Raw genomic sequence first — 17,622 nt, 5'->3', positions numbered from 1 at the left:
ACTTTGTGAGTGCCTTCTTTTGACTTATATCTCTAACGTAATATTCCCAAACGTACCAACGATGTAGGTGCGCGCGCGTGCACGGTCGTTCAGTCCCACCCGCACAGGAATTGTGGGAAGACATGGCAGCTTCCGGTATTTGTGTTGAGTGAGTTTCCACACAGTAAAGTCAACACTTTAAAACACAAGGATTTATAGAGTTAAAAAAGATTCACAAGTTTAGCAGTGCCGCGGTTCGTTCCGATTCGGTATGGAGGAGAGCGGCAGTGTGGAGTCGCTGTGCAGGTACCAGCAAAACACACACATACACACTCTCTCCCCCTCACAGCTATTCTACATGTAAATATAAAGTTATATTTCACAAACGCACTTTATGAAACACATTTATGCAAATTAAAGGGATTTTTGAGGCGTCCTCAGTGGGATTTCTCGGTCAGAACACGACACATTATGAGTAAAGCAAATAGATGTGGGCTTAATCCGTCTTAATCCTCTAATATTCTTTCAGCTCCACCACGACCCGCTCGGACCTCTCGAGTGGCACCAGACTGTCGGATGCAGAGCTGCGGGTCAGAACCGAACCCCAACACAACACTTTACACTCTGTTCCTAAAACTGCTGTATGTTCTGAGCTATGCCTACTAATGAGCATAAAGATCTCCCTATTCATAAACTTAACCATATTTGTTCTTTTTCTTCCTTGCAGACTAAAGGAAAAGCATTTGAAAAGGTAGCCTATAAAAATTATCGAAGTTCAGTTAGGTGTTAAAGTTTAAGTTTCCTCAGTTCTTGTGCACTGATCCTATATTATCCTTTGTTCAGGTCAATAAGGACCCCAGTAAAGAAGTGCTTCCTCTTTTGCCTGAGGAAATCATTCAGGATGCGGGTATTTGTGGCGCATTATATTTACTACCGTAGATCTGTATTGCAAGATGGCTTCATTACTATAGATTACTACTCTTATGGTTTTATTGTAGATGCTTGTGTGTTTGTGTCCACAGCTAAAGACGTCACGTATATTTGTCCATTCTTTGGGCCTATTAGAGGAACTATAACGGTCACCAACTACAGATTGTTCTTTAGATGCACTGATAGGGTGAGACATTCACACACTCGCATATACTGTCCCGGTAAAGTACAGGCAGCTGGTGAGAATTTCCAAAAAGTCTATTTTCATTCACTTGTGTTTGTATATTTAGGAGCCAGTGTTTGTGCTGGATCTACCGTTGGGAGTTTTGAGCAGAGTAGAGAAGATTGGAGCAGCAACTAGCAGAGGGGATGTCTCATATGGCCTTGTCTGCAAGGTTCGTGTGTTCGTGGACAGTTAACTAAATGTGATTTTTGCATATGTTTTTAATGCAAATTAAATGTGTGTGTTGTAGGACGTGAGAAACCTGCGCTTTGTGCACAAGGAGCGTGAGGACTCATTGAAGAAATCAGTGTTTGAGGTTCTAATGAAGTTTGCCTTTCCAGTGTCCAACAACATGGTGAGAAATGGTCCTAGACAGAGAGCACTGATTGAACTCATTAGTCTTCAAGAAATACTCAAATCTCAATTCTCTGCATCTCTGTTTGACTCCCTCCTTCCCTCTATTTCTAGTCTCTCTTTGCATTTGAGTATAAGCAAGTGTTTCCTGTGAATGGATGGAAGGTGTATGATCCACTAGCTGAATACAAGAGACAGGTATATTAGGTTTTTTTTTGTGGTTTTTTTACACATTTGCTTTATTTTTTAGTTCTATGTGCACAGCTGCTCTAAAAAGTATTCTATCACTTAAATTGCATGAATTTCATTGCATTAGATAACAAAATATGGTACTGAAATGGCATCTGCAAACAAATGATGCTAGACCTTTTCTCAAAAGTGAAATTTTCTTTGCCTTTTTGCAATGACTTTTAACCAACCAGTCCCCCAGTTCATTTTTAGTGGATTTAGGAAATCAATTTACACAGATGCCCTAGCAGAGTGACCACAGGTGTAGTTAATTAAATTGACTATGGACATGTTTCACTCAATTTGACAACCAGAATGTATCCAAATACTTTTGTCCTAATTTTAAATAATGTGTCCAATAAATTGGATACAGTGTTTTGGATACTTCAGTAGCTATGTTTCCATCCAAGTTGCAAATTTAATTTATGCGAAAAACCATAATAGCACAACAACAATGTGCGAATAAAGCCGCGTTTCCATCCCTTGTGTTCAAAAGAACAAAATCGTCATTTCCGGAGAAATTGTAGCCACCGTGACTCTTTTATTAATAAAATAGTCTCGGGGGCCCCTGGGTAGCTCAGCGAGTAAAGACGCTGACTACCACCCCTGGAGTCGCGAGTTTGAATCCAGGGCGTGCTGAGTGACTCCAGCCAGGTCTCCTAAGCAACCAAATTGGCCCGGTTGCTAGGGAGGGTAGAGTCACATGGGGTAACCTCCTCGTTGTCGCTATAATGTGGTTCTCGCTCTCGGTGGGGCACGTGGTGAGTTGTGCGTGAATAGCGTGGGCCTCCACACGCGCTACGCCTCCGCGGTAATGTGCACAACAAGCCACGTGATAAGATGCGTGGATTGACTGTCTCAGACGCGGAGGCAACTGAGATTCATCCTCCGCCACCTGGATTGAGGCGAGTCACTACGCCACCACGAGGACTTAGAGCACATTGGAAATTGGGCATTCCAAATAAAAAAAAAGAAACTCCCGGTTTAGAGCACACAGACAAAACACTCTAGAAGAACTTGTCTGGGAGCGACAGCGCATCACACAGTTCTGGGAGCACTGTGTGTGTGCGTTCCTCCATCCATATGTCTTTGCTGTGTTGATCTATAATATATTTTTCAAAAGTGTCAATAAACCTGCTCTTCGGCACAGTTTGAAGTTCGTATTCGAATTATTTGCTCTGCAAACTCTATGCAGGCTTTGGATTTTCTAGACACTGTTATTTCAGGATGACCAGAGTAACATTTCAGATGCGATGATTGGTCCGATGGTTGGTCCAGTTATAAATGTCAATTCATTACCATTCAGCAGATTGAGGTCCTGGGTCCGATGTAATTAATTACACCTGTGGTCACTCTGCTGACTGATGAATGTCAATTCAGTCACAGACTTTTTTTGATCTTGTATTCCTAATAAATTCAATAGGAGTTTATTCAGTAAATGTGTTTCCTTCATAGTTTACGCACATTTCCTCTTATCAAGCAAGTGTATACGGTTTTTTATGTGCTTTTTGGAGATTTTATTTGCATCTTGGTGTTTCCATCCAGCAGTTTTTATGCAATATTCCAGGATGGAAACCCAGCTGTGTAAAGTATTGTTTTGTTTAAACAAACTTATTTTTGGGAAAAACTTTATTGTTGGGAAAAGTGTGCTTGTGCTATATTTTTCTTTTAATAAATGCAACTTGGTTTGATATTTTGTTTCAAATGCAGTGACATTCGTACATTTTTAATCTTAAGTGTCCAAATACCTTTTGGGGCCATTGTATATAAATGTGTGTGTGTGTGTGTAGGGTCTTCCAAATGAGAGCTGGAGGATCTCTAAAGTGAACGATCACTATGAGCTTTGCGATTCGTACCCAGCAGCGCTAGTTGTCCCTGTAACCATCACTGATGAGGAACTAAGGCGAGTCTCAAGCTTCAGGGCCAAAGGTCGCATACCGGTAAGTGGTATCAGTTCGACATCAATTTGTGTGATTGTTTATCTGTACCACCTTACTAACTGAAGCTTGTTGCTCCCCCCACTTTAGGTGTTGTCATGGATCCACCCAGAGAGTCAAGCTGCAGTGGTTCGGACCAGTCAGCCGATGGTTGGCCAGAACGGCCGGCGGTGCAAAGAAGACGAGAAGCTCCTGCAAGCCATCATGGATGCTAACGCACAATCACACAAACTCTTCATATTCGATGCCAGGCCCACTGTGAATGCTGCAGCCAACAAGGTGAGTATCAAGACACTATTCCCAGTGTTTCACATGAAAGGTAAGCTTTCAAAATTCAGTATTTGTCTGTGTTTTAGATGAAAGGAGGTGGGTATGAGAGTGAAGATGCTTATCAGAATGCTGAACTGGTGTTTCTGGATATTCACAATATTCACGTAATGCGCGAGTCACTTAGGAAGCTGAAGGAGGTTGTCTACCCCAACATCGAGGAATCTCACTGGCTTTCCAACCTTGAGTCCACCCACTGGCTAGAACATATCAAGGTGAGAGGAGTGGGGCATATCAGATCTCTACATCACATTTCTTGCATGTGAAGAATGGGGATGATAAAGGTGGCACCGATGATGATTTGTGTGTTTGACAGTTGATTCTGGCAGGAGCTTTAAGGATAGCTGATAAGGTGGAGTCTGGGAAAACGTCAGTGGTGGTTCACTGCAGTGATGGCTGGGACAGAACAGCTCAGCTGACCTCACTGGCCCTGATAATGCTGGACTCTCATTACAGAACCATTCGGGGGTTTCAGATACTTCTGGAGAAAGAATGGCTCAGCTTTGGCCACCGCTTCCAACTGGTTAGTGCACATAGACAAGAACCACTCTCACACACCACAAAATAACACACACAGCACTCCAGAGGTGGTTTGAGACGCATTCCACTCAAAATTCAAATCTAAATGCATCCGGCTGTTCAAGCCACATATATAAACTTTACGAGCTGTAACCACTTATTTGCATATGGCTTGTGTCGCACAATAAATAATAACATATTATGAAAAGGATGCACATTGTAGGAGAGACAGAGCATTTTACTTCATTTATTTGATGCAGATCGTTGGCAAAACTGAACTAAACACGTGAGTTCAGCTGACGCGCATGATGCATCTTACCTACGAGAAGTCCCGAGAGGAAAAATACACAGCGTGCGCATACACACAGACACACACACATGCACTGGGCAAAGTCACTTTGAATCAAATAATAAATCAGATCTTTTCAATTTGCTGCCCGGCATTAGCATAATCATGGAATGAACTGTTTTACGTGTTTTATTTGCATATAGCACGTAAATTGAAGATCTGATTTATATCCGTTTGGCGGAGACACATTGATGTGGTCTGGTGTAAATGGAATGTGCTTATTCAAACGGATAGCAATTTGATCAGTAAAAATGCATGAAGCGACAAAGTGTAAATACCCCTTTTGAATTGTTTACCTTGTTTGTTTTAGCTAGTTGTTATAAATGGAGTCAGAGTGAACTTGACAATTAGACATTTTTTTTAATCTGAACTTTTTTTTAAGTGAACATTTATTGCCATTATTAAGTAAATTTTTATAATGAATACATGATTATTTTGTTTGTGTGGGTGTGTATAGAGGCTAGGTCATGGTGATAAGAATCACACGGATGCCGATCGCTCTCCTATTTTCCTGCAGTTCATTGACTGTGTCTGGCAGATGACAAGACAGGTAAGTGAAGAAAAAAAAAAAAAAAAAAAACATAGTTACTAGAGTCTAATATGTGCCTATTTTAAAATGTCTTCAATGTACTACCACAACCGGTCTCTATACATTACAGTGTGTATGTGTGTAGTTTCCGGCAGCTTTCGAGTTCAATGAGTATTTCCTTATTACAATACTGGATCACCTGTACAGCTGCCTTTTTGGAACATTTCTGTGTAACAGTGAGCAGCAAAGACTCAAAGAGGTAAGAGATAGCTTGTGGGCCTATGTCTACTAGGGCTGGGTATTGAGACAGATTTCCCAATTTTATTCGGATTTTGATATCGATTCATATGTGTACATTTCTGTTACAATGTCCATTTTGCACACATATGAAAGAAATTCTCACTCAGCTAATGCTCTTAATTTTAAAGGTGCACTCAGTAATATTTTCTTCATTAAAAAAAGTGTAACTCCTAAAGACATGAATTGTAATTTTGCAATATATGTAGGACATCATGACCACTCACATTATAATGACGACTCCAGTCATATCAGTAACTTTATAAAAGCTGTTTTATTCTACATGGAGAGGGTCCGCACATGGGGGCTGCCATGTTAGAGTCACATGACCAGCCGAATACTACTCGCTTAATCTCAGTAACCGTCCTGTTATTTGACACTTTCACTCATTGATTAAAGTAATCATGACTGACTGTGAATACTACATTTCTACAATGGCATCTGAAACTGAAAACTATTGATTTTAAATGATGCTGCATCCAAGCTGCTAGGTGTCAGAGTCCAAGATGACACAAAGTTATTGAGTGCACCTTTAAAGGAACCTTCTATGTAACCCATCTAGGTACAGTTCGAAAATATTAATTTTACAAATTATATTTTATCATTAGTTTTTCATCAAATTGGTCACATTTAAGCTTTTGAATATTGTTCAAATTCAGTCTATTCCATCAATTAATGTTTTGAAATTGCATTTATTATGCTGCATATATATTTTGTTACATGTTTATTGTTTACTTGCATAAATTGTACTATTTACAAGTATTTACACTATGTAGAACACATGCTGTATCTCTTTAAGACAAGCGCATATAACGAAAGTTGTGCATGATTTCTTTAGAGTGTCCATGTGTGATTAGAATTAAATGTTCCTCTTTTGTTACTTGCATTGTAGAGGGTTGTGTATAGAGTGAAAGATCGATTTTGGGCTTTAAGTATCAATATCGAAATCATTCTAACGAAGATCGCGATGCATCAGAAAATCGATATTTCTTCCCACCCCTAGTGTATACATACACACACCTTTTTGTATTTACACAGTTTGAATATTAAAGGTACCATACTAGAAATGTTTTATTCAAAACAATGCCTATATTTATTATGATCTCTAATAGATCTGACTGCCCCTTTTAGAAAATCCTCAGTAATTCAGGTGGCAATTCAGATATAAATGAATTGATCTGCATCACAATTTAACACTTGAATCATCAAGTCCAACTTCTTTATTACAGTATGTTAAAAGGTTGTGGCCTGTTCAAGCTCAAAACATTTGCCATTGCGCTTCAGGCATAACAAGGTTCATTTCAAGGCCAAAAGACATTTAAGACTGAGTGTTAGATCATTTACATTATATAGGAATGTTTGTTAGTCTAATGGACTATCTGTGTATGTTTAGGAAGTGCCGAAGCGCACTGTGTCTCTATGGTCATTTGTGAACAGCCAACTGGAGGAGTTTGTGAATCCGCTGTATGTGCACTACCCTTCCCATGTGCTCTTCCCCACCGTTGGCATACGACACCTCCAGCTCTGGGTCTCATACTACATACGCTGGAATCCTCGGATGTGCCCACAGGTAAACAAATTAAAATGCTTTATTGGATACGCAGGTGCAGAAATGGTTAGGCTTATTGTCTAACTCTGCCGGACCACAAGTTACAGTTCACAGTTTTATAGTCAGTGCTTGCTCACATTGTCCTGCTATTAACAAGTTTATGAGGTAAATTAGTGTTGGTTTTCATATCATGTTGAAAAATATTGCTCTTGCAAAATTCTAAATGTAAAAGTTTATTTCAGGCTCCATTTGTAATTGCGTGTAACGGGTTCTAAAATGGCTTGGATTTTAAAGTCTGTTTCCTATAAAAGTACATGTTTCTGTGTTCAGGAGCCTGTCCATCAGCGCTATAAAGAGCTGCTCGCCAAAAGGGCGGAGCTTCAGAAAAGGGTGGAAGAGCTACAACGTGAGGCAGCCAATCGAACGGCCTCTTCATCCTCTGAGAAGGCCGGATCTCCTACACTTTCTACCACACCTGTGCAAACCTTTGTATAAGGTTCCCATACACTAACAGAGAGTGTGAGCTTGTCACGCAGTCCTCATATTACTTGCAGCAATAGACAATTGATGAAAATTCACACACTAACATTCACCTCGCTGCTACCAGATGGCTGGATGGAAGATGCTTTTGATCACTAAAACTGCATAATTCTGATATTATATTATTACATTTATTATTAAGACTAGAGAGGCATTAAGACATTATAAACATATATTAGGGATTATTATGGATGAGCTGTGTGTTGAGGTAGAACTGGGTGGAGGACATGCTCTGATATCGAGCATCACATGATCAAAGCAGGGTGATGTCACTTGGATTCTGCTTACATCACCTTAAGGTGGAGGAAGTTGAGGTGAGTTTTTTGGGCCTTAGACTTTTATGTACAGAATTCTGTCTTCACTTGAAATTCTAAACTTTCTTGGGCTCATTTTAAAATGACACTTCATATAATCAGTGATCCATTTCTGTTAAAAATATGCACTGTAACTTTTGCTTCTAGATTAACAAAATTGACAAATGCAGTGTGTCAACACTAATTAATTAGGCCTCTGTTGGCAATAATCACTACTAGATTGCGCTATGCTACAGGAGAATCTACAGCAATAAACGCAGTATCTTGATCTACACAATAGATGGTGTGTTTTGTTCAAGTGGATTGTTTTGTTAAGATTATTTTACAATAAGACCAATGCAAGATCATAGAATAATGTCACAGGCAGGTATTTTTGACCCTGTCATGAGAATTTGTGTATGAAATTGTACATACAGCAGCCATACAATCCAAGAGCAGCACAAGAAATCAGCTATTAGAAAACTAAACAGGAGATTTTACATGATTATCTCTGTTGATTCAGTGTGGAAAAAGAAATACAAAGTTTCCTTACATTATTCCCAACTGGCCCCACAAATACATCAAGTGTCTGATTTAACATTATGCCTTTGAAAAGTGGCCCCATTTATTTCCTGAGCTACTGCTTGATTGTTGACTGGACAAAGGTGAGGCTCTCATTTCATTCTTCCATTGTTATTTTATATTTGTCATTAAACACTTACTTTTAATTCAAAGTACTTCACCCTGTGAGGAATGTGGCATTATACAGTACACCATGAAAATGTTTTTGATCACTGAGGTATCATGTTTCACAATGCAACATTAAATGCTTTGTCTCCCCATTTGAATTAGTCAAGTACAGTCAACTCTGTTAAACACTGGCTGTCCAAACACTTAATACACATTACAGGCACATTCAATTACATACTGACTCCATGATCTATGATTTTTAGATATGTACTTTTTATATAAAGTACATAAATACACAGTATTATTTACAATTTTGATGCTGAATTGAATTCCTTTGTGAATGTCTCGGCATAGTAACTAGGTGCCAGCAGTCTTCCTTACAGTCTGTACTTTACCACTTCCCTCTTTTGCTCCAGTCTTTAGGAGTGAAATGCAAACATTTGGGATCAATTCGGAGAAGGCGTTTCTGCATGGCTCGCTCATGACCTTCCACTATGTCCTCGGACAGTGTAAGGATGTACTGACCCTGAAAGGGGAGCAGGTTAATTAGTCTTCATGAACTGCCCAACCTCAGAACATGATTTAGAATTTGTTTGTGTTCAGAAGAAGAATTAAAGTCATACATATCTGGGATGGCATGAGGGTGAGCAAATGATGAGAGAATTTTCATTTTTGGGTGAACTATCCCTTTAAGCTTTAAAGTGAGGCACTATCCACTGCCATTGTATTGTAAAGACTTTTTTTTTGTGTGTGTGTGTTAGGCTTAGAATGTCATACAAGTTTGAAACAACATAAGGGTAAGACACTTTATGAATTTTCTGGGTGAACTATTTCGTTAACATGGAGTGTAAAATCTGAAAATGTGAAAGAAACATCCCTTTCATTGGCAGTCATCTCTTATAATGTACCTTGTAATAATTGATGAGGTTGAGGTATTGGAGAGTTGATATCACATCCTCTTTCTTGACACTTGTGATCTCACTAATTTCACTAAGAAAAACAAAAATGGTAATGAATACCAACTGCACCACTGAGTCAATCAAAATGGAAATACACATTTTGAGTTCTGGTGTCATCAACACTGGTACTGATGTTTGGCTTATAAAAGCAGTGGACACATACTTGATGGTGATCTGTGGTCTTTCTCCATTCTCTAATTTGAGGTTCATGAGGATCTCCAGAATGGTCTGCGACCAGTATGAGCGGTAGGAAAGCAGGCCCAGATCTGACAGAGGCTTCTCGGGAGTTCCAGTCTTACCTTCCACCTTTGAGAGCTCATAACCTGATCAAGACCCAAACATTCAGGATAAGATTTATAATTTTAGGACTGCAAGCAATAATCTTGTCACCTGAAAAAGCTCTCCCTCAGTAAAATAGCCCTTAAGACCTCTAAAATGACTCACTGAATTCAATTAGTAGCTTGCCATAGCCTCTTCTCTGGTAAGGTGGTAAAGTCAGAATACATGCCACATTATAGTCTTCTGTTGATTCTTTCTCCTGTAATGAGAAGGGAACATATGTTAAATACACAATACATGCAAGGTTGTCATATCAATAGGAAGGAGGAGCTTATCAAAAAACACATCAGTGCACTGATGCAAACAGAGCTGGGGGCATGTACCTTGGAGAAGTAGCCAACTATGTGGAATCCCTTTGAGTCATACTCAGTCATAACATAGAAAAGAAAAGGATCTGTGTCATAATATAGGGTCTTATGGTCCAGGAAGCATTTGGCTAATAAACACAAATTTTGGGAATATGCCTGTGCAATGAAAGAGAATAACAGATTTTATAATTCATCAAAAGATTACTCCCACAAACACATTCCTAACCATCTAATTCAAATATGTTCAATTTTAACTGTACATGCAACATTATATTTGCTGGACGCTGTTAGTGGAGGAAAAAAAGGTTGCAAACAACAACTTTCTAATGTTCTTTTATGCTGACCCACATTTAACAACATTAAACTTGAAGTTGTCACATCACTAAGGTGATTACTAACTCTACCTTTTAATCTTTTCACACCAAATTTCAGTTGCAACAGACCAATTACCCACCTTGTTTTTCCTGCCGTCTATTTCAAAAAAGGAGATGGTTCCTTTGCGGTAGATCTCATTTCCAGGGGGGTGCCGAAGGTTGCATTTTGTCTGTACAGGTTACAAACAGGTGTTGGATGAGAGTTTATGTAATTTAGTGACTACATTTTTTTAAAGGGGTCATGAAATGGAGAATCAAATTGTCCTTGATATTGTCCTTTTTTTTTTGTACAGTAAGTACAAATTAAATTCAATAGTAAGTGCAATTAGTGTGGATTGTTTAAGTGCTCGCAGAACAGATGTGTTTTCAGCTGGTTCTTGAATGTTGAGATGGTATCAGCAGATCGTGTGTAGGTTGGAAACTCATTCCACTACAGAGGCACAGAGAAAGTGAACGATCATGAAAGACTTTGAGCCTCTTTGTGATGGGACCAACAGGTGCCACTCGTACTATAAAAACATATTGTAAATTTCAGAAATCAATACTTCCTCCCCAGTCTTTAAAGAGCATTTATAGTCACCACCCTGCTGAAGCATCTCGTTTTGAAATCTGAGTGTTCATGACGTCACGAGACATTGCTCATTTGTATTTATACATCCCACAACATGCGTCATCGCACCCTTAGCCCCACCAACTGGCGCTCAGTTCAAGAGACAGAGAGAGAGTGGGACAGACAGGCCTAGCGTGGCTAACTAATCCTGAACACCAAAGAGGACCCATCTGGACTATTTTTAATTATTTTTGTATATAAACATGCACTAGACAGACATCTTTGACCACTGTATTGTATCTCGCCGCTTTTAAAAGACGTGGTGTCACGTTACAACTATGAAGAAACGCCATTCTCTTTCACTCAGCTGCTCTGCCTCATGCTGTTTTGAGCACAAATTCGTCCTGAACACCTTCTTTCACACATCTGTGTTATTTTTAATTGTCGGTGTTCGTAAACATGCACTAGATGGATGTCTTTGATCATTTTGATGTGTTTCTGCCGATGTTCGCCTATGTGTGTGCATCATTTCACCTTGCTTTGGACTATGTATGTGCTTTTTTTTTTCTAAGTTTTTTTTATTAAGTTTATTTTGCTAAAGTTTAAAATCTCACAACTATTATTTTCTCTGGCTGCCATCACGCAGGGTCTCTCTCCTGCGGAATTGCTTTTGACATGGGTTCAGATGACAGTAAGTGAGCATTTTCGGGCGATGAGAAGAGATACAGCAACTTGCCGTATCTCCCATTTCTGTCCCACATCTGGCTCCACACAATCAGTTTCTGTGCTAGAATGTGCAGTCAAGTCAAGCCTGTAGCTCTTGGAAATTTATATATGCCAATTTTAGCCACAGGAAGAGGGGAAAAACATTAGTGAATTTTCAGGAAGTTTAAAAAAAAAAAAAAAAAAACAGATACTGCATTAATTGCGTTTCTTTTTTTTTTTTTACACGTTAAAATGTTACTATTAATTGCAAAAATGTACACGATAAATTTCCCAGCCCTAAAGACAGTACTACACAAAGTATGTAGATATACAATTGTCAGACTGATTAAGGTCGAAACAGAATCTTGTATTGCTCAGGGATGTATAAGCACCTAAAACTAATCTTACCAGGTGCCTCTGGAGACACTTAAGGCTCTTGAGGTATTTGAGACAGAATTCACAGAGGTAGAGAATGGGCAGTGTGGTGAGCTCCTGTGGGTATGGAGAAAAGTACCAGGGCTTCAGCCTGTGCCGTCCCAGCTCGATACAATTTATGTTCTTCATTCGCGTCACAATGTCGTCGTGACTGCGGTCTGACACCAAGCTACCAGTCATGCGTGGGGCAGAGGGGATTCCATCAGAACTGTCCTGGGAGTCCTGAGACCAGAGAGTAGAATTAGGGAGATGGTGGAACATTATCTAACTGCAATCGATGACACAAAAGTCTTTTATATTCAGATCTGCACTTCATTATACACAGATCAGCCACAACATTAAAACCACCTGCCTAATATCGTATAGGTCTCCCTCATGCCACCAAAACAGCTCTGACCCGTCGAGGCATGGACTCCACAAGACCTCTGAAGGTGTCCTGTGGTATCTGGCATCAAGACATTAGCAGCAGATCCTTTAAATCCTGTAAGTTGTGAGGTGGGGCCTCCATGGATCAGACTTGTTGGTCCAGCACATCCCATAGATGCTCAATCGGATTGAGATCTGGGGAATTTGGAGGCCCAAGGAATACCGTTACCATGAAGGGGTGTACGTGGTCTGCAACAATCTTTAGGTAGGTGGTACGTGTCAAAGTAACATCTACATGAATGCCAGGACCCAAGGTTTCCCAGCAGAACATTGCCCAGAGCATAACGCTGCCTCCGCTGGCCTGCCTTCTTTCCATAGTGCATCCTGGTTCCATCTCTTCCCCAGGTAAACGATGCACATGCACCCGGCCATCCACATTATCTAAAAGAAAACGTGATTTGTCAGACCAGTTTGATCCATGGTCAAGTTCTAACGCATTGAAGGCTATAACCATTGTAGGCTCTTTCGGTGGTGGACAGGGGTCAGCATGGGCACTCTGACCAAGCTGCGATGCACTGTGTGTTTTGACACCTTTCTATTATGGCCAGCATTAAGTTTTTCAGCAGTTTGTGCTACAGTAGCTCTTCTGTAGGATCTGACCAGACGGGCTAACCTTACGCATATAAATTAGACTTGGGCACCCATGACCCTGTCGCCGGTTGTCCTTCCTTGGACCACTTTTGGTAGGTACTAACCACTGCATACCAGGAACACCCCACAATACCTGCCGTTTTGGAGATGCTTTGACCCATTCGTCTAGTCATCACGATTTGGCCCTTGTCAAAGTCAATCCTTACGCTTGCCCATTTTTACTGCTTCCAACACATGAAATTCAAGAACTGACTTCTCTTGCTGCCTAATATATCCCACCCCTTGACAGATGCCATTGTAACGAGATAATCGATGTTATTCACTTCACCTGTCAATGGTTTTAATGTTGTGGCTGATCAGTGTATAACTAGTGTAAGTGGGTTTCATGTAAACTCTTTTGCCTTTCATTCTTAATAATCTTAAAATACAATACCTGATTTATAAATAAAAATAATTAAATATTTTAATCTTTTAAAACCTGTGTCCAATGGACCCCTGAGCTTAGCAGATCTATATCTGCAATGCTTGAAATATTGCTGAAAAGCCCATATGTAGTCTGATTCCACCTCTCTCTAAAAGCCCTAAGCTTCCACCCCTCTGACAGACACAACAAAGGCAATGGGAAGTAAATGACCCGGACCTCTCCTGGCAGCAAATAGATGGTGGAGCAGCGGGGGCTGTTATTCTGGAACACCTTTACCATCTAGCAGAAAAACACAAGGGGTTGCAGAGCTTTGGGACATTTTATTGTAAGTGGAGAAAGACAGGAGATTGTACAGCAGAGCAAATTATGAATTGGAAAATATTTTAAGGGAGATTAGACCTGATATCTCATTGAAAACCTCAGTTTTGAATGCCAATTGGAAAAAAACAATCATCACCACAATCACACATTCATTGGTTTTGAATGTAAACATGTCTGGATAACACCGACTTGGATCACAGCCTTTTGCAAAATGCCTTCTTATAAAGATGTTGAAGTAAACATGTGCCCTAAAACAACACATTTCCCAATTTTAACATATGCCAAACCCTATGGCAACCACCTCAGATGACAATGAAATATGTGATGTTTTATTGTAAAAATGTGTGACCATTTTTATGCCCTTACATTGACCTATTACTGGATTACTTTTTACAAAACAAGTTTAACAAAAGGCTCTTACACTGTGAAATAGGTACAATATATAGCACTAAGAAAGTGTAAAAAGAGCTGCAGGGCCTACCTCATCTGTCCCTCCACAATTTTTCCTTTTTCTCCCTGGCTGAGAAGGAATAAGACGACGCGATGTGCCATTCTTTCAACAGCAAAAAGCATAGAAGAGAGAAAGAGAGAAACTTTGATTTCTAAAATGACATTCAATGTCACTTAATAAAAAAGATAAACTGTTCTTTAGTGACCCATGTAAAACTATCTGAAACCAAGAATTGTTTCAAACACAAAGTTTTGTTTTACCGTGGTGAGAGAGGCGAGTTGCTCATGCTCTTCTCTGGATTTAATGCTGAAGGAGGAGTCTCTCATTGCTGGGTAGACAGAGGCTTGATTGGCCTCCGCAGGACCAGGAAGTGAAGGCACTGGAGTTGCTGCAGTAACTTGTGCTGCCAAAGAGACTGATTCTGCTTTCCTCTTCTGTAAGACCAAACAGAAATAAGATAGAAAAGATCATATTTTCACTGCATAGAAAATAAATGCAAAATACAAAAAAAGGTACTAAAATACACAACATAACTAAACAATTAAAGAACTTCTGCCACTTACCTCATATTATAAAAAATAAAGAGTAATGAATATTTAGAACATGTTATGTCCTGATCAGTGGGGTTTGGCTTTGTGAAAAAGTGGAGGCTTTTACATTCAGATTGGAAAATAACACTGAACAGATTCCGAAAAATATTGAAATACTGTTTATTCCTTTGCAATATATATTCTTAATTGATTCCTTACATAAAATGTTCATGTTGCATGGCAATCTGCAATTTCTGAGATGAGGCAAAAACAACATCCCTCGCACTGTTTGGAAAGCATAATAAGAGCTTATTCAAATGAGTATTCAATCCAGCCCATTCACTTTGACCTGTGGCTTGACAGATAGAGCAGTGGAGTTTTATTAGTGTATAATGGGCAGGGTTTGTCTGTACCGGTGTGGGGAGGGATTTGCCTCTTGAAGGAGCTGAAGCAGACTGACCATTGAACTCTAGACTCTTCCTCTGAATTTGAACAGAAAGGAAGAGAGGATTGAATGACATGAAAATTGTGAAATTTGAAAACAACTGTGAATATCATAGCTCTTTAATAAGAAGCATTGAGATGGGAATGTGTGGTTGTGTCACACTTCATATTACCATAAAATCATTAGCATAAATCCTAACATTGTCAGCAGATCTAAAGTTATGGCAAATTTCTCTGTAGTACCATCAAATATAGTATTAAATGCACAGGAGTGATATACATGATAAATGAGGTCCATCGAGCAATTAATGTTGGTTAAGCCATTTAAAGTAATATTCCAGGTTTAATACAAGAGTTTGTGATACTCTTTTAGTATCTTAGTCAATGGCCACGCAGGCACTGAAGATGCGCACAGACGAGGACCGTGTCGGCGGGTCGAGAAAATCTGGAAAAAGTATACTTTGGCCTTTAGTGTGATAAAAATCGCTCACACACCTTTTCTGTGTAAAGTTATAGCCAATTATATGTAATGTCAACAAACCATAAAACTACTGTAAAAATAAAGATTTAAACAATATTACAGCTTTTACAGTAAGTGCTTTTATAAAATTATAAGGTTCACATTTCTGCTTTTAAACACTCTTAAAATTGGCACCATTAATTTCAAATGTAAGTGTCTCAGTGTAACCTCGATCTTTGCTTTTTTTAAAGAAAAGGAGGGACAAGTCAAAATTAGTTTTTGTGGTAATCAACATTAAGCCACAAATGCTGTCGATTGAGTTTAACTTGTATTGAACCTGGAATATTCCTTGAAAATATTTGGATTCAGCCTAGTGGTTTTGTGATATGGAAACACTGAAGGAGTAACTGGGAAAAAAAAAAAGACAAAGTTCTCTTACCACATCTCTTTCCGGAGAGCTGGGGCGAGACCCAGGCAGGCCGTTCTTTGTGGGAGTCTTTGCCTCCTTTGGAAACTGAAGTTTCTTCAAGTCCAGCCGATCTGGTGTAACCCATTCGTCCAGCCTCTTATTGACTTTCAACAAACAACACATTTTCGAAGAGGTTTTTCTTTGTGAATAATTAATGAAAATCACACGTTTAATGTTAAATAACATTGTGGAGACAAGAAATGTCTAGCAACGGTCAAGTAATTGACTTGACTGAATTGAATAATTGAGTTTTTAGGCTAATGATTAATACTCACAGTCAATATAGTGGACATAGTAGAGCTTTCTCCCGGGAATATCTTTGAGACTGAGAATTTCAGCCAAAGCTATGGAGGAATAATGAGGATAAATTACAAATAATAAAATAACAACTAATATCGCATTGTACTGCTATCAGCATGTAGCCACATCTGTTCTTTAAATCTTGATATCACCAGTAGATCACAAAAACACAAGTTTCCCGTCTGACCACTAACAAGACAGTATTTTATTAAGTCAAGTGTCAGGATGAAGATTGATTCACACCTGAGTAACATAACTTCAGCGCTGGTCAGTGAAGCTTTTAGTGTTTTGTTTACATTCTAAAAGGAGCTGTCTCCTGAACACTTACGCCATTCGTCTTCATTTTCTTGGTTTTTTCGCAGCACAGGTAGACGACAGCCCTCAACGACATCAACCTATCAATTTATAACGTATTTATAAAAGTCACCGACCAAAAACAACACAAAAAATTTGATTTAAATCGCCATTTAGACTAAATTATTACAGAAAGTCTTGCAACTACTCACCGAAGGGTCCGCCATATTTAATCGGCAGCACTGAATTATGGGATACAGCCTGAAGAACAACAGTACACTGAATGACTGCAATGAATGTAGCGCTCTCTAAAGGTCGCAGAATGGAGCAGGTTAAGTAGCTGTTTAGTCCCATCTTGATGCTTGTAGTTTTTGAAGGTATGAAACTTTTTTTCAGAACATTTATGTTGGTATTTATTATAATTGTACATATGTTTAGACATATCAAAGTGGCATATCTCACACAACGTTAAAGAGTAAGTTCAGTAATGTTTTCCCA

At 39.3% G+C, this 17,622-nt stretch overlaps 2 protein-coding genes across 4 annotated transcripts; one reads left to right on the top strand and one right to left on the bottom strand.

The window, feature by feature from the left end:
- The first annotated feature begins 88 nt into the window (after positions 1-88).
- Positions 89-8,352, top strand: LOC127427229 (myotubularin-related protein 2-like). Of its 3 annotated transcripts, none has more exons than XM_051674703.1 (16): positions 89-285; positions 509-569; positions 707-730; positions 823-886; positions 1,002-1,096; positions 1,200-1,304; positions 1,383-1,487; positions 1,601-1,684; positions 3,505-3,654; positions 3,742-3,930; positions 4,008-4,193; positions 4,295-4,501; positions 5,304-5,396; positions 5,521-5,634; positions 7,066-7,242; positions 7,552-8,352. In XM_051674703.1, the coding sequence occupies exons 1-16, from the start codon at positions 251-253 to the stop codon at positions 7,714-7,716; spliced, it is 1,854 nt and encodes a 617-aa protein (XP_051530663.1). In that variant the 5' UTR covers positions 89-250; the 3' UTR covers positions 7,717-8,352. The 3 variants fall into 3 exon arrangements, with proteins under 3 accessions (XP_051530663.1, XP_051530654.1, XP_051530672.1); XM_051674694.1 differs by having other exon boundaries at positions 509-620; XM_051674712.1 differs by lacking the exons at positions 7,066-7,242; positions 7,552-8,352 and having other exon boundaries at positions 509-620; positions 5,506-5,635.
- Positions 8,353-8,507: 155 nt separating this feature from the next.
- On the bottom strand, positions 8,508-17,370 carry LOC127427245 (histone acetyltransferase KAT5-like). The gene is made up of 15 exons (XM_051674724.1): positions 17,337-17,370; positions 17,159-17,225; positions 16,806-16,874; positions 16,501-16,634; positions 15,571-15,639; positions 14,888-15,061; positions 14,658-14,729; positions 14,072-14,134; positions 12,388-12,636; positions 10,805-10,894; positions 10,366-10,506; positions 10,148-10,241; positions 9,867-10,026; positions 9,653-9,734; positions 8,508-9,270 (listed from the first exon to the last, which is right to left on the bottom strand). The coding sequence occupies exons 1-15, from the start codon at positions 17,349-17,351 to the stop codon at positions 9,136-9,138; spliced, it is 1,614 nt and encodes a 537-aa protein (XP_051530684.1). The 5' UTR covers positions 17,352-17,370; the 3' UTR covers positions 8,508-9,135.
- Positions 17,371-17,622: the final 252 nt, after the last annotated feature.

This window comes from Myxocyprinus asiaticus, chromosome 3 (assembly GCF_019703515.2).
Source record: "Myxocyprinus asiaticus isolate MX2 ecotype Aquarium Trade chromosome 3, UBuf_Myxa_2, whole genome shotgun sequence".
Taxonomy (NCBI): Eukaryota; Metazoa; Chordata; class Actinopteri; order Cypriniformes; family Catostomidae; genus Myxocyprinus; species Myxocyprinus asiaticus.
Note: the sequence above shows the minus strand (reverse complement) of the source record. Positions and strands in the feature narration are given on the sequence as shown.